General features: G+C 45.5%; 3 protein-coding genes, 2 long non-coding RNA genes and 2 pseudogenes across 9 annotated transcripts; 5 read left to right on the top strand and 2 right to left on the bottom strand.

The window, feature by feature from the left end:
- The first annotated feature begins 524 nt into the window (after window positions 1-524).
- LOC136188774 (uncharacterized) lies at window positions 525-1,976 on the top strand. The gene is made up of 7 exons (XR_010670296.1): window positions 525-843; window positions 900-1,172; window positions 1,220-1,317; window positions 1,369-1,421; window positions 1,475-1,656; window positions 1,715-1,819; window positions 1,882-1,976. It is a non-coding gene; the product is annotated as an uncharacterized lncRNA (long non-coding RNA).
- Window positions 1,977-2,842: 866 nt separating this feature from the next.
- On the top strand, window positions 2,843-5,693 carry LOC136188734 (uncharacterized). 4 transcript variants are annotated; one of them, XM_065976512.1, is made up of 10 exons: window positions 2,843-2,900; window positions 2,958-3,223; window positions 3,283-3,911; window positions 3,973-4,112; window positions 4,167-4,499; window positions 4,558-4,830; window positions 4,879-5,145; window positions 5,195-5,248; window positions 5,303-5,407; window positions 5,458-5,693. In XM_065976512.1, exons 4-10 carry the CDS (start codon window positions 4,037-4,039, stop codon window positions 5,613-5,615), a joined length of 1,266 nt encoding a protein of 421 aa, XP_065832584.1. In that variant the 5' UTR covers window positions 2,843-2,900; window positions 2,958-3,223; window positions 3,283-3,911; window positions 3,973-4,036; the 3' UTR covers window positions 5,616-5,693. The 4 variants fall into 4 exon arrangements, with proteins under 4 accessions (XP_065832584.1, XP_065832610.1, XP_065832593.1 ...); XM_065976538.1 differs by lacking the exon at window positions 2,843-2,900 and having other exon boundaries at window positions 2,921-3,223; window positions 3,283-3,437; window positions 3,563-3,911; XM_065976521.1 differs by lacking the exon at window positions 2,843-2,900 and having other exon boundaries at window positions 2,921-3,223; window positions 3,283-3,905.
- Window positions 5,629-6,971, bottom strand: LOC136188765 (very long chain fatty acid elongase 6 pseudogene; annotated as a pseudogene).
- Window positions 6,972-7,005: 34 nt separating this feature from the next.
- LOC136188758 (very long chain fatty acid elongase 6 pseudogene) lies at window positions 7,006-8,021 on the bottom strand (annotated as a pseudogene).
- A 2,262-nt stretch (window positions 8,022-10,283) lies between these two features.
- Window positions 10,284-13,079, top strand: LOC136186260 (uncharacterized). 2 transcript variants are annotated; one of them, XM_065973543.1, is made up of 4 exons: window positions 10,284-10,471; window positions 12,202-12,252; window positions 12,300-12,449; window positions 12,510-13,079. In XM_065973543.1, the coding sequence occupies exons 1-4, from the start codon at window positions 10,295-10,297 to the stop codon at window positions 12,951-12,953; spliced, it is 822 nt and encodes a 273-aa protein (XP_065829615.1). In that variant the 5' UTR covers window positions 10,284-10,294; the 3' UTR covers window positions 12,954-13,079. The 2 variants fall into 2 exon arrangements, with proteins under 2 accessions (XP_065829615.1, XP_065829608.1); XM_065973536.1 differs by lacking the exon at window positions 10,284-10,471 and adding an exon at window positions 11,917-12,142.
- A 3,008-nt stretch (window positions 13,080-16,087) lies between these two features.
- LOC136191382 (uncharacterized) lies at window positions 16,088-16,522 on the top strand. Its single transcript, XR_010670837.1, has 3 exons — window positions 16,088-16,220; window positions 16,280-16,330; window positions 16,378-16,522. It is a non-coding gene; the product is annotated as an uncharacterized lncRNA (long non-coding RNA).
- Window positions 16,523-19,272: 2,750 nt separating this feature from the next.
- LOC136199384 (uncharacterized) lies at window positions 19,273-20,326 on the top strand. The gene is made up of 5 exons (XM_065989558.1): window positions 19,273-19,504; window positions 19,563-19,613; window positions 19,671-19,820; window positions 19,886-20,022; window positions 20,218-20,326. The coding sequence occupies exons 1-5, from the start codon at window positions 19,328-19,330 to the stop codon at window positions 20,324-20,326; spliced, it is 624 nt and encodes a 207-aa protein (XP_065845630.1). The 5' UTR covers window positions 19,273-19,327.
- The last annotated feature ends 481 nt before the right edge of the window (window positions 20,327-20,807 follow it).

Below are 20,807 nucleotides of genomic sequence, written 5' to 3'. Positions count from 1 at the left end.
TCAATGGATGTACGAGGTACTATAGATTTTAATTGTTTAAACCACGTGACTAATCCGTATTTTAGAAAAATAATGTACTAGGTTTAGAGTAGGGCCGTAATGTACTAGGTTTAAAATAGGAAAGTAATGTACTAGGTTTTCATTTAGGTCAAAGGATTGTGAGGTACTCTAGGTTTAAAATTATGCCACAAAGCTAATCCGTCTTTTAGAGAAGTAGTTTAACTAGCTTGTGTCTACTTGTTCTGTGTTGTGACAGTGTGTTTGTTGCGTGTTGTCGTTTGGATATAAGGGAGAGTAAAAAAGTAACTAATTGGGATCAAAACGGGAGGGAAAGGGAGGAGGAAGGGGAGTGGGGGGTAAGGGAGGAGGAAGAGGAGTGGGCTGAGGGTGGGGGTCAAGATGTTAGCAATATAATTTCTCATAGTTCTAGTAGGTATACGGGGTTCTTTAGTATATACTGCGGTAATTAATTGATTAATTAATTAATTAGTGGGGTACAAGGGCGCAGTGGGTGGTACAGTGTTGTCTCCCCGGTGGGAGTATACAATGTAGTGGGTTTGTTCCACCCGGTTTCGGAGGCACGGTACTTTAGTGCATTTTCTTTTTCCCCGGTGGGCGGTACGGTGTCGATTCCCTTTCCCGGCTTCCCTTTTCCGGCGGTTTCTACCCACGTCACGGTAAAAATGCGGTTCGTTTTCTGTTCCCCGGTGGGAACTGGTAGTTCTTCAGCCCGGTTCGCTGCGATCCACGGTATCAGCCCTATTAATCCCTTTCCCGGCATCGCGGTGCGGTGTTTTTGAATTTCCCGGTGGAAACTAGATGGCAGCTCTTCAACACAAACCGGTAAGCACTTCCTGGTCTATTCCGGTCGTTTTGGGGACACAAATGGTTTTTCATAGAGTGTGAAGGGCTACGACCTCAGAGGGTCTTAATTAGCCCCGTACGCAGGCTCTGTCTCCTTTACGGAACAAAGACAGAGCTTGAGTACGGGGCTAAGCCGAAGATCGGCGTGGACGACTACAACGGGACAAAGGGAATCTTAGCCCCGTGTCCAGGGTCAGTCTCCTTTACGGAACAAAGACTAGAGCCTGGGTACGGGGCTGAGGAGAAGCTCGGCACGGACGACGACTCCAGGACGAAGACAAAGAACTTCGTGCAACCGCCGTCACTGGGTAATCATTAAATCAACTATTAACACATTAATTTATTAGTTCTTTAGATTGCAAGGGAAGTTGACGTGGACGACGACGAGAGTGAAGTTGACGTGGGCGACGACAAGAAGGCGACGAAGAAAATATTTTGTGCAACGGCCATCAGGTAAATATAAAAATATCTACCCGTATTAATATTTAATTAAATTTTCCATAGTGTGGTTCTTGAGCCCACTGATGGCCGTCGACGCTGTCATACAGCAAATCCCGGTTAGTGCATAAGTAAATAGTTTTTACGACTCTGACATGCTGTTTACCCCTAGATAAAGAGTTTGCGTATGACAGAGAGCCCGGCCTGGCAAGAAGCGCTCTGTGGTGATCGAGCAAGCCAGGCCTATTGGGTAACGGCCAGTTAAAGTCAAGGAGCCAGTTTGCTTGAAAATCCGGAAGAGCAATGGCTAAATTTTTGTTCTGGCCATTTTCGTTTGCTGTTCGAAGACATAAAGTAAGTGCTAATAGAATTTTACCTTTGGCTAACCGGATGTATTTTTGCATATACACAGTAGGACGTCGTTTCAGTCCCCGCAAACAAATGGGACTGCAATGGTGGGAAGCCTTCCTCTTCAGAGGTCACGTCAAAATATCGTGACAGATGCCGTCATTGCCAGGTAAGAAAAAATAACCTACTTTTTCTCACTCTTATTAATTAAATAATATTGCGGTATCTTAGTTGCCCATATGCCCCCATGGATCATCGTTTCAAGGATCAAGAAGATGGACGAAAATCAATCACGGAGATGGCTGCAATGCTGTCTTCCTTGATTTGCAAGTACCTGTTATTGGGATGAGCTTTGACATATACTATATAATCGTTTTCTCCTAGTCAAAAATCAAGGAAGAGAGAAAATTCAACGCCATCTAAAAATTTCAGGTGCGATCTGTTTAAATTAAATTAAGCTATAACGTAAGGGCCAAAAAATAAATATTAATAATTTAATTAAAGAAATTTAAAGGGAGATCAAGCTAGGTAGATAGGAAGCTATAGGAAACACTAGGGTAGGATAGATAGGTAGAAAGGCAGTTAGACAGAGGATAGAGAAGCTAGAGTCCACGGAGTTAAAATACTAGATTAATTAAATTATATGATTTTTAAAATTGGCCCTACGTTACTATAAATATTACTATAAATTTTTCCCTTGTTACTCTGTCTATAATGATTTTTGTTTTTTCTGGGTTTTCAATTGTCAAAATTGGCAAGCCGGAAGTTCGAATGAGAGGGACTGCGACGGCAACGACGACCAGGACAAGGGGGGCAGTGGCATTGGCAATGACGGCAGCTAAGGGAAGGCAGAATATCTTGGTAAGAAAGTTTTGAATAGTACGCAGAACAAGGTATTAATAATAGCACTTCTTTTAGAACAAACGTCAGTGGACGGGACGGACCATCGCAAGAAGTAATATTTATTTATTTATTAATTGATGTAAATAATTATTTTGAATTTTTGTGTGCTTATTTTTTATTACTGCCTTATGCAGAAAATTTTTTTATGGGCTGCCTCAGACTCCGAGGCTTTTTTCGCGCAAACACCTGCCGCATTTTTCTTTGACGCTTTCAATGCATGCGCTCATGCGTCCTTTATGATTACCTCTTTGCCTTAGACTTCCCCAGGACGCGCGTTTGGGTGCTTTGTCAGTCTCAGATCCGGTAGACGATCTTTCTTTTATCCGCAACTCATCGTCTGCTCTACCGTAAGAACGCGCATGCACACAAAAGGGGACACCACACCTCATAAGATGATTCTCAAGCCTTCTGCTTGACACAAGCGGGAACCGCGGCGAAGTCGTCGCCCTTAGATGTCGTCACGCGGACACGGAAACGGCCCACTGGTGGTACAACGGCACGAGGGACGGCGGCGCATAGGCCGAGAAATGAAGGGCGTCAACTAGACGATCTCTCGCAACGGCAGCAGTTCGATTGTCGTCAAAACGGGCTATTCCTACCGATGTCAACTCGTCGACAGATCGGGAACCGTCGTTTTTCGCTCGGGTTGGGTCCGAATCGAAACGGGGACGTGAGTACAGCGCGCGCGGATTGAGGAAGGACCAAAAAAATAGCAATTTTTAATTTTAGAGCGTCCTCGTATCGGCGGCTTGTCGTCCGTCGCGGTTGTCATGGAAACGAAAGCGACGAACGTCTCGGCGGCGAAGTTCAATTATAGCGTCGTCGCCGTGCCGCCCGCCGTCTTCCGATGGAAGTGCTACTGGCGCGAGAATTCGACGACGGAGGTAAACGCTTGTCGTCGATGCGTCGTTCGTTTCGGAGCCGATGTCGTGTCGTCTGTGGGCGTCGACGTCGCGAGTGATTCGACAGTTTATTACGTTTGTGTAATTATAAGTTTATTTAACCGCAGAGCGTCCTGTTATTGACTGTCCGCATCGAGCGAATCAAATAATGGCCAGTTGGTCTTCTTTGTCGATAGTCAGTCGACGGCTCCTGCGAATGTCACCGTCATTCATGCGCTGAATAACGCCACCGTCCGATCTATTGAATTTCTTCACATCTCACCGTCTCGCTATTCAATTCGAGTTCCTCTCCAGCATGCGAGCCCCTGTTGGTCAGGAAAGTATACAATTCACTTTGCTGATGCATTGGGGACGCCAAGCGACTCAGGAAATATCTCTGCTCAGTGTATAAATAGCGCTAGTAAGGGGCCATTCTGAACAGACTCTACGGATGTCGACTAAGTGGATTCGGTATAAGTAAGTTTGGTCTACTATAATAATACATGTATTCTTAGACACGAATTCTTTCTTCCTATAGGAGTTGCTAAGAGAGGTATCCCTAAAGTTAGCTACTGGCATCAGCCTTGCGTCACACATCAACGATGGTCAGCTCGTGCCTGCTCTCGTCAGTGCCTCTGTGCATGGCTATGTTGCTGCTGAAACCTAGCGTATTATTTGGTAGGACTGATATGTAGTCAAAGCCTGTCGAAAGGAGGACTATTTTCTTTCTAGCCGCTCTCGAGTTTATAGACGATCCTTCGAAGGCATTTCGGGGTGGATACGTTTATATTCCTCCGGATGGTCACGGTGATCTGATCGTCGTTTGTACCACAAACGAAAGGTCGACCATCGCTTGGTTGTCCGGGGGTGTGGTTGTGCCAGCCATCTTGAATGTCACACAGACAACTGACAGGAAAAGCGTTCTCTACGCAAAAGGCGTCGGTAACGGCGGCGCTAACTTCGCAGTGCGTAGCGCTCTCTTAGGACCTTCATTCACTTGCGAGGCACTCAGCTATGACCAGAGGGAAACAGCGAGGAGCGGAACGTTTCGATTTGCGTTGGGAGGTAAGGCAGGAATTAAGTTCTACTGATACACAGTGCATGAGGTTCCATTTGACTGTAGTCGTACCAAAGCTGGCGTTTCGTCCTCTTCCTTACGTAACGGCAATCGAAGGGGAAATGGTTAACTTTACTTGCGCATATAATACTTCCATTCAACCACTTCCTCACCTAATCCGTTGGAATCGCGGAAGTGGTGCATCACAATCTCTTGCGAATTTTCGATTTTACAGCACGTTGTCCATACAAGCCAATCGAAGCAATGCTGGGGAGTATCAATGTACTACGAGCAATATCTTTGGAATTGCAGTGGCAACAACGACACTCATAGTTAACTGTATACAAACTTCATTTTTTTGTGTTGATCATTAATTTCTATCTATAGATTCTCCTACTCTTTTGTACGCTGTATCAAATTACAGATTTCAAGTCGGCGCTCCATTTACAGTTCTCTTATCTGTGGATGCTCAGCCACCAGCAAACGTTATTCTCATCAAGGGCACTTCAGTCATCAATTCAACGTCACAGAGCAACGTACTATACTACACAGAAGCAAAAGCTAGAAAAGCAATGGCAGGCATATATTTCGTGATGGCAATCAACAACGTTGGAACGTATAGGGAAACGTTTAATATTACTATCGATGATGAAGGTAAGAACAGAAAAGGTATTTATAGCAATAAGTCAATAAATCGTGATAGCTGGTTCTGAAAGCCCGTCACCAACTTGGACTAAAGAGGCTCCTGAAGATAAGAGTATATTTAGAAAAATGACGACTTTGATTGGTTGGTTTACTCTTGCTTATCCAGGCTTTTCCGCTGGCATTATTACAGCCATCGTGGTTCCAGCCACTCTCGTAGCGATCGTTCTCCTTGTCAGTCTTATTTACTTTTGCGTTTATCGCAACAAAAAAGGTTATCGGTATGACTATCAATAGAATTCAGAAAATATGTCTCTTTTCTAGTTGAAAGTATAAAGACTGACGCAAAAGAATTTCCCGTCTATGCAGATGTCTCACGGCCAAAGGAAAACATTCAGATGAAGCCTTCTCATCTTTATGAAACGAGAAAGATGATTCATATGACTTCTAATAGTGGATACGAAACCACGGCAAGTCAATAATAAGAATCATCGTAGTAACTAGTTATCCGAGTCGTGATTTAAACTGGCCAACGACTAGAAAACAAATAAAAATTTGCGATAAAAATTAGCTTTTCTTTACTTTCTACGCGCGGTAGCGCGCGGTAGTCTTACTACAACCGACTCGAGCTGCAGAGCAAATAGGAAGAGAAGTCGCTCTTTTTGCAACACTACAAAGAATTCCATGTTCTCATGCTAATGTTTACATCGTGATCCATAAAGACCTATGTAGACTCTAGGTGCAGCGAAACAAAGACTCGGAGTCTCGGAGGCCAAGCCTTTCTGCAGACCAGGATCGACGTTCTACCGAGCTTGTGCATTTTCCTTATGCACGAAGTCGAAAATCGGTCGTCGCTGGTAAGCAAACAAGTCGTTTTTGATGTTTCTCCCGCTTCCTCTTGGGGCCCGCCCTTGCACACCTCCCTTCAAAGCAAAAGCACTTCACTGTAGGACCGAGAAATCGCGCGATTTTCACAGTAGCACTTACCACAACGATTTGGGAGGGAGTCCTAGCACACGTGCTCTCATGCTAATCCTCAAAGGAATCACTTAAAATATCTCAGATAGAAAAAATAGACGAAGAGTAGAAAATAGCTCGTATACATAACCAATGGCCAGTACATGTGCCTGAGCTCGGAGTCGCACGAAAATCCGCGACGTCGAATTCGTACGACGCCGTCGACGCACGCCGCCCAACCGACACCCATCTGCGCAATTTGTACGATCGTAATGAAAACGTTGACAAAGCGAGGCAGACGAACGAGCCCCTGAGCGCGAATCGCGTAGTACGCGTACATGATCGTGTGCACGGCGTAGTTCATCGCGCAGAACAGACGCACTAGACCGCACGGATCTGCCAAAGTCCACCAGCAGTAGCAGAGAACGGTGGCGTGATGGTACCAGTGCAGGAAAATTATTTCCTGCTTTCTCAAGACGACGAACAGAGTGTCGATGAGCTCGAAAGGTTTTGACAGTCCAAAGAGGAAATACCAGAGACACTGGGGTGCATTGTCGTAATCGAACGAACAGAGGGCTCTCTCCCAGCCGACGTCGACGATGTCGATTGCGAATGGAACGGCGATTCGCCACGTTCCGATGGCGCTGAATAGCGATAGAGCGAGATTCCACGCGAATAGAGGCCGTCGCAGGTTGAATCGTGGACGTCGTCTCATGTAGCGGCGTCCGACGAATATGGCGAGAACGTAGACGGCGCTCACGTAGAAACTCGACGTCCATGCGCGTTTCATTAGCCCGTGGCCGTAGGTGACATTGAAGCGATTTTCGATGGAGTCGAGAAGCGTAAAGAGCATTGGAACGAGACGAGCCGGTTATTCGAACGGGGGTGTCGCGTGAGACCGCCTGAATGAGTTGAAAGTCCATACACGTACATCTATTGTTTCACACGGTATTATTATGCATTGAATGCCACTAGCACGAAAAGAGAGGAAGCATTTCAATGTCTAGAACACAGGATTCACTATTCTACCGGAGAGTAATATCTATGTAGAGTGGATACGTGGGATAGGGCCGCTATCATGCGCGTGGGTGTCTCGGTCATCTTTCTGGGGTCTTTCTTTCTTCTTCTTCACGTACGTCTTATAGAAAAAAATGACGAAAAGTCCCAAGTAGCTGCTATACATAAGCGCTGCCCAGAAAACGTGCTCGAATTTGACGGCGCACGGGATTCCGTAGTGAATTCGTATACCCGCATCGATCACAGACCACGTTCCGAGACACATTTGTCCTATCTGCAGCGCCGTTATTGCGATGTTAACATGTCTGGGCACTCGGTAGAGGCCCTGGGCACGAATTGCGTAGTAGAAGTACATCACCATGTGAACGAAGTAGTTCATTGCGATGAAAATTCGACATTGGCCGTGAGGCGTGCTGTACGCCCACCAGCAGAAGCAGAAGACGGTGATGTGGTGATACCAGTGCAAGAAGATGAGTGGCTGCTTTCTCAGCACAATGAAAAAAGTGTCGACGAGCTCGGGCAATTTCGACAGAACGAAGACGTACATCCAGAGACCTTCCTGACCGTACAAAGCGTCGAGTAAACAGACGCCTTCCGACCAGCCAGATATAAATATAGCGACGACAAGCGGGACGGTCACGCGCCACACGCCGATCGCGCTGAAGAGCGCGAGGAGAAGATTCCACGCGAAGAGCGGACGCCGCAGGTTGAATTTGGGACGGTCGTTCATGTAGCGACGTCCGACGATTATCGCCGTTGCATACACAGCACTCGCGTACAGGCACAGGGTCCAGTGACTTTGCATGTGAGATACGGCGGTGGTGGCGTTGAATCGCGCCTCGATTTCGTCAAGCCAGCGCATGGTGGAAGACTCAGCTGGGACTATGAATGCTTATGCGTGATGAGCATGGGGGGAGAACGCTAGCGGGGGGGAGAAAGGTGAGGGGTAGTCAGGTCACCTGACCCTTGCACGTGACCGTGGCCAGAGATTAATTATAGAGAGAGAGGAGCAAACTAACTACTTAGTCGTGTTTTACTTCGCTAAATCACACGTAGTTATTCGAACGAGGTTGCAAAGGAATTCGTCGGTTTCACGAATATTTTCCAAGAAAGATAGACCGCTGAGTCTTCGTCGGTATGCAGAATAGGTTTACTTTCTTAAATCAGAGTTGGTGCACCCTCTTTTTTGGCCTCCTTTAGGTAGAAAATGTCAATTCAATCTCCGCCTCATGATTGTGGCACTCTGGCGAAAGGGAAACACAGTATATTTAGCTGCCGTCTTAATTAATTAAAATCCGCCGATGTGTTCAACCGTAGATGCATTGCAATAGAGACTGATCAACGGAATTTTTATTTTTTGAGTAATCCTCCATCTTTTAAGCTACGCCAAAAGGGAAAAGTCGGTGTCGTGCAGGCAGGCACTGACGACAGAAGGCCTTCCACGTCGTCAAAATGACAGCAGCTGGACGACGTATAAGGCCTTCTTTCGTCCGTGTCTGAACGACACCGATTTTTCCTTTTGGCGTAGCTTGAGACGGCAACAAAATACAGTGTTTTCTCTTCGCCAAACTGCCACAATCATGAGGCAGAGAATGAATTGACATTTTCTACCGGAAGGAGGCCAAAAAAGGGGGTGCACCAACTCTGATTCGAGAAAGTAAACCTATAGTGCATACCGACAAAGACTCAGCGGTCCTTCTTCCTTGGAAAATATTCGTGATACCGACGAAGAAAGCTCGTTCGAATAGCTACGTGTGATTTTGCAAGGTAAAACACAACAAAGCATTTAGTTTGCCTAAACAGCAAGGCGACATAACAAAAATAAGCATATCTCTCGCAAATAGGACGATTTTTCGCCCAAAGGCGTGGCTGAAACGCGCGCTAGAGCACCCCCCTCCCCCCCCCCCCCCCCCCCCCCCCGGCGGGCAAAGGTCGGCCGGCTCTGATTAGTGGATTTATTACGTAGGAGTGTGCAGCATGGTCATGACCTTCTGGCCGCTACCGCAGCACTCTCGGTCTTTAAACGTATTTAATTTGAGTGTAGTGCTGAAAGACTGACTAAAGCGCTGTAGGTGCTTTCTAAAATGTGCTGACTGGAGGAGCAGAGGATTCTCCTTCCAAGCTTTAAAAAAAAACGTTTGCTCGCTTTTCGTTCGAGCGTGAATCCTCAAAGTCACCTTGCCTACGTTCCCATTTGCTCGGGTTTGCTCTAATCTTCCAAAATAATCCTACACCGCAAAAATCCTTTTTATTCCGTTACACAACCACCATTCGAACTGAAGCCACTTGGAAATACTCAGGACTCAAGAAATTAAATTTTCTCGCTCTGTAGCAGACTCCCTCTCGCTTCGTAGAGATGATTTAGCTTCAATTCTGGCTTGACGGGATCGTCTCATCCAAAGACAATGAGAAAAGAAACCCCGCCCACTTCCGGCTTGTGCAGACCTTATATACCTATTGCCACACGCAGCGTCACAAATCCAAAAGTAATAGTGATCGATGAGATGAACGAATGTAAAAAGGGATTGATGTACGAAGCGTGGAAAAAGGTACTGCCAAAGGGAGGTTCCAATGGGTGAAGCTAGAGCGCGGCGGATAATATGTATTAGACACACCTGGCTCATTCCGTGCATGTACATGCATGTAGGACAAAATTGGAACGACACAACGGCGTTTATTCATTCAGTGATTCATTCATTCCTTTACTCTATTTGACCGCGAGTTGCATTAGTGCCATACAGGTGCGCAGCTGCCTCTTCACCTAATTCTTGTACGTTTCCTGAGCCATGCATAGTCATAGTGAGTCCTATGTACATAGCGAACTAGCTGAATTAAGCGTTGAGAAAAGGCGATTAAGATGTGCAGATTCGTTTGTTTATTCTATTACTTGGCTTCTTTCACGCGGAAGTAATTTCGGAGAATGGTACAGGGGACACGATTTTCATACGTATGTATGTTCTTAGTAACCCAATGCTCGCTGTGGCCTTGCCGCCTTCTTCAGGTCAAAAGTGAGACGAAGAATTTCGTAGATACGAATAGATGAAGATATACGGCAAACGTGGCCTTCATAAGGGCTAAGGACATCCGGGAGCTGATGACGTCTCTTGCAATCACATATATGTGCCCGCCGTGCCCGCCACTTCTCTCACATCGCGCTCTATCGGCTTCTACGGGCAGAACTCAGAAAATGACGTCGTCATTTTTGATTGTGGTCATTGTTTCAAGTTCCTGGCTTGGATCTGCATCAACTGAGTGTACAGGAGGCAATTCCGTTTTATCTGTTCCGCCATCAGAGCCCAGTGTGTGTCTTCCACTTGACGACTACATTCGACTTCAAAAAGACGCATCCAGCGACGGAGAATCGGTGAGTTATTATCGTCGTTTGATACGACTAAAAGAAGTTTAGGTCCATGCACGTTCAGACGGACGCTTCTCCTCCAACATCCGCCGTTTCCGCATCAACTCCGAGCCAGGTAAACATTTCCTATGACTGACATTTTCTATGATTGACACACGACAGAGCGTTTCGAGTTCGGCGCTGCTACTCTATCGCTACATGTCTCCTCTTTGGCTACAAACTCACGCCAATTTTACGCAGACACCATCTTCGGTGTCCGCACAAAATATCGAATTTGGTAGTGGAACAACGCATGGAGGTCTATTGTTTAGAGTAAGTAGCTAATTTATACATGCGATAGACTGGCATTTCGATACTATTCGCGTGTCAAAGGTGAAATTGATTGAAGCTGGAGTTCTAAATGACGATCAAGCCTACTCCATTCAGATTGGCTTTTTCTTTACGTACCCGGGTGGCGACAGTAATCCGATTCTTCAAATCTGCGACGGCAATTACTGCGCGGGATTTTTTACTTGAAACCAAACAGTGCTTATGCTTCGTGGGGCATTGATTCAGTTAGCACATGTAGCAGCTCATCTGGTAGCTCCATCACTGCACCACAATCATCTACAACTAACTGGAACATTCGCCTTGAAATTCATCCGAATTCTACGTCAGGAATTACGTACGTTAGCACAAATTCACACATGAGTACAGTCAAACATTGAAGCCGAGTCAAGGTCTTCACTTCAAAGTGTGCAGAGCCAACGTAGGCGAAACGCATAAATTTCATCTGTTCGAGCTGGCTGTGTATTCAAACAAATAAACGCTTCAATTCAATGCCGTTTTCCCCGTTCCTTTTCGATACTAATGAAGGAGGAAATCGTCATGGTGTACGAATTTCTGTTTAGCTATTGATTATTAGTCGACGTGCATGTTTTTATAGCCTCAGTATCTTACGAAATTATTCTATGATTGAGTTTATTACCTTCCTGCTCAAACTGTACGCACTAATGCACTACAGTAAACGCAGAAACGCGTATAAACGATAGGACATAGCATTGATATTGATTCAGACCGTGGAAGGCAAACGCCCTCCGAAATCAATATCACCCCGCGCCTTTTTTCCCCACGGGACACATAATGAGTGAACGTACTTTAATTGAATTAAGCGTTGAGAAAAGGCGATAAAGATGTTCGTTTTTTTTATTACTTGGCTTCTTTCACGCGGAAGTTATTTCGGAGAACGGTACAGGAGACCACGATTTTCATACGTATGTATGTTCTTAGTATCCCAATACTCGCTGTGGCCTTGCCGCCTTCTTCAGGTCAAAAGTGAGACAAAGAATTTCGTAGATACGAATAGATGAAGATATACGTGGCCTTCATACTGTAACTGACGAAGGGCTAAGGACATCCGGGAGCTGATGACGTCTCTCGTAGCAACCACGAGCCCTATATAAATATTTGCCACTTCTCTCACATCGCGCTCTATCGGCTTCTACGGGCAGAAGTCAGAAAATGACGTCGTCATTTTTGCTGGTGGTCATTGTTTCAAGTTCCTGGCTTGGATCTGCATCAGCTGAGTGTACAGGAGGCAATTCCGTTTTATCTGTTCCGTCATCCGGGCCCACTGTGTGTCTTCCATATGACGACTACATTCAACTTCAAAAAGACGCATCCAGCTTCGGAGAATCGGTGAGTTAGTACCGTCGTTTTGATACGACTAAAAGAAGTTTAAGTCCATGCACGTTAAGACGGACGCTCCTCCTCCAACATCCGCCGTTTCCGCATCAACTCCGAGCCAGGTAAACATTTCCTATGATCGACATTTTCTATGATTGACACACGACAGAGCGTTTCGAGTTCGGCGCTGCTACTCTATCGCTACATGTCTCCTCTTTGGCTACAAACTCACGCCAATTTTACGGAGACACCATCTTCGGTGTCCGCACAAAATATCGAATTTGGTACTGGATCAACGTACTACGGTGTATTGTTTAGAGTAAGTAGCTAATTTATACATGCGATAGATTGGCATTTCGATACTATTCGCGTGTCAAAGGTGAAATTGATTGAAGCTGGAATTCTAAATGACGATCAAGCCTACTCCATTCAGATTGGCTTTTTCTTGACGTACCCGAGCAACAGTGATCCGCGTCTTCAAATCTGCGACGGCAATTACTGCGCGGGTTTTTGGTACTGGGATCCAAACAGTGCTTATGCTTCCTACGGCATTGATTCAGTTAGCACATGTAGCAGCTCATATAGTAGTAGTAGCGGCGCTATTACTGCACCACAATCATCTACAACTAACTGGAACATTCGCCTTGAAATTCATCCGAATTCTACGTCAGGAATTACGTACGTTAGCACAAATTCACTGACATGGAAGTACAGTCAAAAATTGAAGCCGAGTCAAGGTCTTCACTTAAAAGTGTGCAGACACAGCACAGGCCAAACGTATCAATTTCATCTGTTCGAGCTGGCTTTGTATTCGAACAAATAAACGCTTCAATTCAATGTCGTTTTCTCTCTTTCTTTTAGTACTAATGTAACAGGAAATCGTCGTGGTGTATCAATTTTTCGTTTAGCTATTGATTATTAGTCGACGTGCATGTTTTTATAGCCTCAGTATCTTATATGATTGAAAATAAGAAGTTTATTTGAAAAACTCATCAAGTCATGAAATACCTTGATGGCAGATGAATGGGGTGAGGCATCAGCTCCCCGTATTAGGGTTTGCCTGCTCTATACGGATGCTTTCATCGCTCCTCGCCTAGCTCTTCCAGTACTCTAATGTCTACTAGAGCGATTAAACTCAAGAAACGGAGCGAGGGATTAGTGTACGAAGCGTCGAAGGTACAACAATCTCGACGGATTCATTTAGAAAATCCCGTAGGGTAGAGAGCCCATAAGGGGGACACCCAACTTTGACTTCGTGCTGCAGCGGAACTACGGGGTCGATCTAAATGAAACAAAGTACATCGTACGCACAAATTATTCAGCTTCAATTTGCAACCTTCGGCTGTTTGATCCGACTTCGCGTTCGTCCAAAAACGGCCAATTAGTGATGTCACTCCAGGAGAGTTGATATTAGCCCGGGCCCTAAAGGGGGACACCCGCTTTTTTTGCCAGATTTTGGCCAAGCTTCTGCACCAAAAGCATGAAATACGTTCTTTTCAACTACTAGCGCTACGTTTTATTTGTCATTGCAGAACCGACACTCCAATCCCCCGCGCCTATATGTACTAAAATTGACCACGAAAATTAAAAATTCTGAATGCTGTGCAAACATTTACTACAAAGCTAGGGCACATCACCGAAGTGATTGATTTTTAGTTGCCACGCCCCAAAGTTTCGAAATCGCCGAGGAGGTCTTGACGTCGGCGAATCGGTTGATATCGAACTAGCGACGACACGACTACAAAGCAGGGACGCTCGGGCTTCGAGTAAGTGACCAGTTGACCCAACGCTTTTGCGTTTGCTGCGTGGGAAACACGCTGTCCCCCATTAGGGGGTGTCCCCCTTTACCGGCCTCTACCCTATGTCGTCAGAAGGAATGGCGTTTGTCGATGTTTGCGGAGAGCGCGGATCGCTTTCACCGTTCGTCCACTAGCGATTCCAGTGCACTGATGTCTTTTTGCCATTTCTGCGCTGTTTCCTATCCCTCAACGCCTTCAGGACGCCCTCACTCTGGAAAAAACGCCGAAGATCTCTTCCAAGACCAAGAGTCTGTAGGTGCTTTCTAAAATATGCTGACAGGAGGAGCAGAAGATTCTCCTTCCAAGCTCTAGACTCCGTATAAGATCACATGCACTTCTATTTTTTTGGACACACAAAAAAAGCAAACAAAGCTACCAGCGCTTTTTGACACTAACTAGGCTAAAATCTCATGCAGGCAAACAGTACTGCTCTAGTATACTGGTCTCTTTTCACTCGATCACGCTCGAAGTCGCTCTTTTTGCAGCATCTTGTACGACTACAAAGAATTCTATGTTCTTATGCTAATGTTTATATATATATATCGTGATCCGTAGAGACCTAGATGCGGCGAAACAAAGACTCGGAGTCTCGAAGCCAAGCCTTTCTGCAAACCAGAATCGACGTTCTACCGAGCTTGTGCATTTTCCTTATGCACGAAGTCGAAAATCGGTCGTCGCTGGTAAGCAAACAAGTCGTTTTGATGTTTTCTCCCGCTTCCTCTTGGGGCCCGCCCTTGCACACCTCCCTTCAAAGCAAAAGCACTTCACTGTAGGACCGAGAAATCGAGTGATTTTCACAGTAGCACTTGCCACAACGATTTGGGAGGGAGTCCTAGCACACGTGCTCTAATTCCTAATTCTTATGCTAATCAGAAATCACTTAAAATATCTCTGATAGAAAAAATAGACGAAGAGTAGAAAATAGCTCGTATACATAACCAATGGCCAGTACATGTGCCTGAGCTCGGCGTCGCACGAAAATCCGCACCCATCTGCGCAATTTGTACGGTCGTAATGAAAACGTCGACAAAGCAAGGCAGGCGAACGAGCCCCTGAGCGCGAACCGCGTGGTACGCGTACATGATCGTGTGCACGGCGTAGTTCATCAGACGCACTAGACCGCACGGATCGGCCGAAGTCCACCAGCAGTAGCAGAGAACGGTGGCGTGATGGTACCAGTGCAAGAAAATTATTTCCTGCTTTCTCAAGAGTGTCGATTCAGGGTTCTGCCCACATGGGTGGGCATGGGTCGGCCCCGACCCTCACTCGCCTATCGCCGCCCCATACTACTAAACGTTATGACCGAGACAATTTTAAAAATCGTCTGAGACAATTTTGCAATTGTCCGAGACAATTCTGAAATTGTCCGTTACAATTTTAAAAATTGTACAAAACAATTTTGAAATTGTCCGAGACAATTCTGAAATTGTCCAAGACTGGCCAACTGTTCTCTCCTGTAATAAATTACAGTGAAATACGTCACGTTTCCAATGGTCGGGGTGATCACAATCGAGTCTGCATTGCAATTGACTTCTTCAAATGCGAACGAGAAGAAGAAAAAGACAACTGCGGCGAATCGTATGCTACCCATGGTCGTCGGTCGCCGTAAGCAATGAGGGAGCGATCGACACCTTCAGCTTTTTAAACGTTTCCCTAAGGAAACGAAGCCAGCTGCATGTTTTTAGGTTAGGAGATAATTACTTCATTTGCTCGTTTTGGTAGCTATAGTAAACCTGTTGTAACTTCCTCGCGTATGTCTCTTGTCCCCACGGGGCGGAGGACCCCGTCTGAGACATGGCTCAATTGAGACCTACTGGGTCCTAAGTGTGTCTCAATATAGCTAGGGGTCTCAGTATGTCTCAATCGGGGTCTCAATGTCCCAGTTATTATCTGCTCAAGCATACCGCGTTACAGTATGTGTTTCGTCGCCGCTTCGGCTATTTCTGCACTTGGATGTGTAGTTAATTTTCTCTCTATATAAGGAGCTAGGAATACATCTATCTTCTCTTAGCAGACTCGGGGGCCGGACACACGAGCCCTATATTAATGTCTGGCGTCGCCACTCCTGCATGTGAAGTCCCGATCTTTTGGCTTGTGCATGCGAGAAAATGATGTCGTCCTTGTTGCTCGTGGTCATTGTTTCAAGTTCCTGGCTAGGATCTGCGACGGCATCAGCTGAGTGTACCGGAGGCAACTCCGTTTTAGTTGTTCCGTCATCGGGGCCCACTGTGTGTCTTCCAATTGACGACTACATTCAACTTCAAAAAGACGCATCCAGCGACGGAGAATCGGTGAGTTATTACCGTCGTTTGATACGGCTGAAGGAAGTTTTAAGTCCATGCACGTTCAGACGGACGCTCCTCCTCCAACATCCGCCGTTTCCGCATCAACTCCGAGCCAGGTAAACATTTCCTATGATTGACATTTTCTATGATTGACACACGACAGAGCGTTTCGAGTTCGGCGCTGCTACTCTATCGCTACATGTCTCCTCTTTGGCTACAAACTCACGCCAATTTTACGGAGACACCATCTTCGGTGTCTGCGCAAAATATCGAATTTGGTACTGGATCAACGTACTACGGTGTATTGTTTAAAGTAAGTAGCTAATTTATACATGCGATAGACAGGCATTTTGATACTGTACGTGTGTCAAAGGTGAAATTGACTGAAGCTGGAATTCTAAATGACGATCAAGCTTACTCCATTCACATTGGCTTTTTCTTAGCGGATCCCGGCGACAGTGATCCGACTCTTCAAATCTGCGACGGCAATTACTGCGCGGGTTTTTTCTACTTTGATCCAAACAATGCTCGTGCTTCGTGGGGCATTGATTCAGTTAGCACATGTAGCAGCGCACAGAGTAGTAGCGGCATCAGTGCACCACAATCATCTACAACTAACTGGAACATTCGCCTTGAAATTCATCCGAATTCTACGTCAGGAATTACGTACGTTAGCACAACTTCATTCACATATGAGTACAGTCAAAAATTGAAGCCGAGTCGAGGTCTTCATTTCAAAGTGTGCAGACAGAACACAGGCGAAACGTTTCAATTTCATCTGTTCGAGCTTGCTGTGTATTCGAACAAATAAACGCTTCAATTCAATGCCGTTTTCTCTGTTTCTTTTAGTACTAATGTAGCAGGAAATCGTCGTGGTGTATCAATTTTTCGTTTAGCTATTGATTATTAGTCGACGTGCATGTTTTTATAGCCTCAGTATCTTATATGATTGAAAATAAGAAGTTTATTTGAAAAACTCATCATGTCATGAAATACCTTGATGGCAGATGAATGGGGGTGAGGCATCAGCTCCCCGTATTAGGGTTTGCCTGCTCTATACGGATGCTTTCATCGCTCCTCGCCTTAGCTCTTCCAGTACTCTAATGTCTACTAGAGCGATTAAACTCAAGAAATGGAGCGAGGGATTAGTGTACGAAGCGTCGAAGGTACAACAATCTCGACAGATTCATTTAGAACAAATCCCGTATGTGGTAGAAGGAATGGCGTTTGTCGATGTTTGCGGAGAGCGCGGATCGCTTTCACCGTTCGTCCACTAGCGATTCCAGTGCACTGATGTCTTTTTGCCATTTCTGCGCTGTTTCCTATCCCTCAACGCCTTCAGGACGCCCTCACTCTGTAAAAAACGCCGAAGATCTCTTCCAAGACCAAGAGTCTGTAAAATATGCTGACTGGATGAGCAGAGGATTCTCCTTCCAAGCTCTAGACTTCGTATAAGATCACATGCACTTCTATTTTTTTGGACACACAAAAAAAAGCAAACAAAGCTACCAGCGCTTTTTGACACTAACTAGGCTAAAATCTCATGCAGGCAAACAGTTTAGTACGTGTCTCTTTTCACTCAATCTCGCTCACGATCAACTCAAACAGATGAAACACAAACTGTTCAGGCTCGGACTCCCTGCACACTCGAAAACTAAGTCCTTGACTGGGTTTCAGTGTTTCATCGTACTGATGCGTCAATATTTTGCTAGTTCCAGCGTACGTAAGTCCCACAGTATACGTGGGATGAAGTTCGATGCGCATGTTCCATTGAACGTCGCCAGGCGTGGAGTCGGCCACGTGACCGAATTCGGTCATTTGGCAGACGGCGCCGAAATTTCTTCCGGCGAAGTAGTACACGCTTAATCCGCTGTTATCATATTGGAAACCGACGCAGTAACTGCCATTGCTGTCGCAAACGACAAAAGAGGGATCGCAGTCATCGGCATCCCGGCGGATTCGAGAAATACAGTCCAGCATGAATGACGTAGCCTTTCTTGTCTATGAACGCGCGCGCGTCTTCTGTCGCCGTTTCGCGAGCGCGTGTAGTGACGAGACCGTACGCGCGTTTGCTCGCTTTTCATTCGAACGTGAATCCCCATGCAAACTTACCTTGCCTACGTTCCCATTTGCTCGGGTTTGCTCTAATCTTCCAAAATAATCCTACACCGCAAAAATCCTTTTTATTCCGTTCCACAACCGCCATTCGAACTGAAGCCACTTGGAAATACTCAGGACTCAAGAAATTAAATCTTCTCGCTCTGTTAGCAGACTCCCTCTCGCTTCGTAGAGATGATTTAGCTTCAATTCTGGCTTGACGGGATCGTCTCATCCAAAGACAATGAGAAAAGAAATTCCGCCCACTTCCGGCTTGTGCAGACCTTATATACCTATTGCCACACGCAGCGTCACAAATCCAAAAGTAATAGTCATCGATGAGATCAACGAATGTAATTAATGTATGAAGCGTGGAAAAAAGTTACAGCCAAGAGAGGTTCCAACGGGTGTAGCTAGAGCGCGGCGGGTCATATTAAGCACACCTGGCTCATTCTGTGCATATTTATGCATGTAGAACAAAATTGGCACGACGCAACGGCGTTTATTCATTCAGTGATTCATTCATTCCTTTACTATTTTTGACCGCGAGTTTTATTAGCGCGATACAGATGCGCAGCTGCCTCTTCAACTAATTCTGGTACGTTTCCTAAGCATTGCATAGTCTTAGTTATAGTGAGTCCTATGTACACATAGCGAACTAATTGAATTAAGCGTTGAAAAAAGGCGATAAAGATGTGCAGATTCGTTCGTTTTTTCTTCTTTCACGCGGAAGTAAGAACGGTACAGGAGACCACGATTTTCATACGTATGTATGTTCTTAGTATCCCAATACTCGCTGTGGCCTTGCCGCCTTCTTCAGGTCAAAAGTGAGACGAAGAATTTCGTAGATACGAATAGATGGCAAACGTGGCCTTCATACTGTAACTGACGAAGGGCTAAGGACATCCGGGAGCTGATGACGTCTCTTGTAGCAACCACGAACCCTATATAAATGCCAGTGCCCGCCACTTCTCTCACATCGCGCTCTATCGGCTTCTACGGGCAGAAGTCAGAAAATGACGTCGTCCTTTCTGATTGTGGTCATTGTTTCAAGTTCCTGGCTTGGATCTGCATCAGCTGAGTGCACAGGAGGCAATTCCGTTTTATCTGTTCTGTCATCGGGGCCCACTGTGTGTCTTCCAATTGACGACTACATTCAACTTCAAAAAGACGCATCCAGCGACGGAGAATCGGTGAGTCATTACCGTCGTTCGATACGACTAAATGAAGTTTAAGTCCATGCACGTTCAGACGGACGCTCCTCCTCCAACATCCGCCGTTTCCGCATCAACTCCGAGCCAGGTAGAGCCAGGTAAACATTTCCTATGATCGACATTTTCTATGATTGACACACGACAGAGCGTTTCGAGTTCGGCGCTGCTACTCTATCGCTACATGTCTCCTCTTTGGCTACAAACTCACGCCAATTTTACGGAGACACCATCTTCGGTGTCCGCACAGAATATCGAATTTGGTAGTGGATCAACAAATATAAGTGTATTGTTTAGAGTAAGTAGCTAATTTTAATTTACACATGCAATAGACTGGAAATTTGATACTATACTGTGTCAAAGGTGAAACTGATTGAAGCTGGAGTTCTGGATGACGATCAAGCCTACTCCATTCAGATTGGCTATTTCTTTACGTACCCGGGTAGCGAGAGTGATCCGCGTCTTCAAATCTGCGACGGCAATTACTGCGCGGGTTTTCGGTACGCAGGTCCAAACCGTGTTCGTGCTTTGTGGAGCAATGATTCAGTTAGCACATGTAGCGGCACAACTAGTAGCTTACTATTCACTTTACCACAATCATCTACAACTAACTGGAATTTTCGCCTTGAAATTCATCCGAATTCTACGTCAGGAATTACGTACGTTAGCACAAATTCACTAACATATGAGTACAGTCAAAAATTGAAGCCGAGTCGAGGTCTTCACTTCAAAGTGTGCAGAGATGACGACTACGAAACGTATCAATTTCATCTGTTCGAGCTTGCTGTGTATTCGAACAAATAAACGCTTCAATTCAATGTCGTTTTCTCCGTTTCTTTTCGGTACTACTGTAGCAAGAAATCGCCGTGGTGTATCAATTTTTCGTTTAGCTTATTGATTATTAGTCGACGTGCATGTTTATATAGCCTCAGTATCTTACGAAATTATTCTATGATTGAAAATAAGAAGTTTATTTGAAAAACTCATCATGTCATGAATGGGGGTGAGGCATCAGCTCCCCGTATTAGGGTTTGCCTGGCTCTATACGGATGCTTTCATCGCTCCTCGCCTAGCTCTTCCATTTAAACTCAAGAAATGGAGCGGATGAGTGTACGAAGCGTCGAAGGTACAACAATTTCGACGGATTCATTTAGAACAAATCCCGTATGTCGTCAGAAGGGATGGGCGATTCTCCTTCCAAGCTCTAGACTCCGTATAAGATCACATGCACTTCTATATTTTTGGACACACTAAAAAAAGCAAACAAAGCTACTAGCGCTTTTTG

This window comes from Oscarella lobularis, chromosome 1 (genome assembly GCF_947507565.1).
Source record: "Oscarella lobularis chromosome 1, ooOscLobu1.1, whole genome shotgun sequence".
Classification (NCBI taxonomy): Eukaryota; Metazoa; Porifera; class Homoscleromorpha; order Homosclerophorida; family Oscarellidae; genus Oscarella; species Oscarella lobularis.
This window is presented reverse-complemented; position numbering and strand designations above follow the sequence as displayed.

Excerpts from the sequence above, each read along its gene's own strand:
- LOC136188734 (XM_065976512.1), top strand. The coding sequence starts at position 4,037 with ATGGTCAGCTCGTGCCTGCTCTCGTCAGTGCCTCTGTGCATGGCTATG. Across the intron at positions 4,500-4,557 it reads GTTTCGATTTGCGTTGGGAG|TCGTACCAAAGCTGGCGTTT; the intron begins GTAAGGCAGGAA and ends ATTTGACTGTAG. Across the intron at positions 5,146-5,194 it reads TATTACTATCGATGATGAAG|CTGGTTCTGAAAGCCCGTCA; the intron begins GTAAGAACAGAA and ends AAATCGTGATAG.
- LOC136186260 (XM_065973543.1), top strand. The coding sequence starts at position 10,295 with ATGACGTCGTCATTTTTGATTGTGGTCATTGTTTCAAGTTCCTGGCTT. Across the intron at positions 10,472-12,201 it reads CATCCAGCGACGGAGAATCG|ACGGACGCTCCTCCTCCAAC; the intron begins GTGAGTTATTAT and ends ATGCACGTTAAG. Across the intron at positions 12,450-12,509 it reads ACTACGGTGTATTGTTTAGA|GTGAAATTGATTGAAGCTGG; the intron begins GTAAGTAGCTAA and ends CGCGTGTCAAAG.
- LOC136199384 (XM_065989558.1), top strand. The coding sequence starts at position 19,328 with ATGACGTCGTCCTTTCTGATTGTGGTCATTGTTTCAAGTTCCTGGCTT. Across the intron at positions 19,505-19,562 it reads CATCCAGCGACGGAGAATCG|ACGGACGCTCCTCCTCCAAC; the intron begins GTGAGTCATTAC and ends ATGCACGTTCAG. Across the intron at positions 19,821-19,885 it reads ATATAAGTGTATTGTTTAGA|GTGAAACTGATTGAAGCTGG; the intron begins GTAAGTAGCTAA and ends ACTGTGTCAAAG.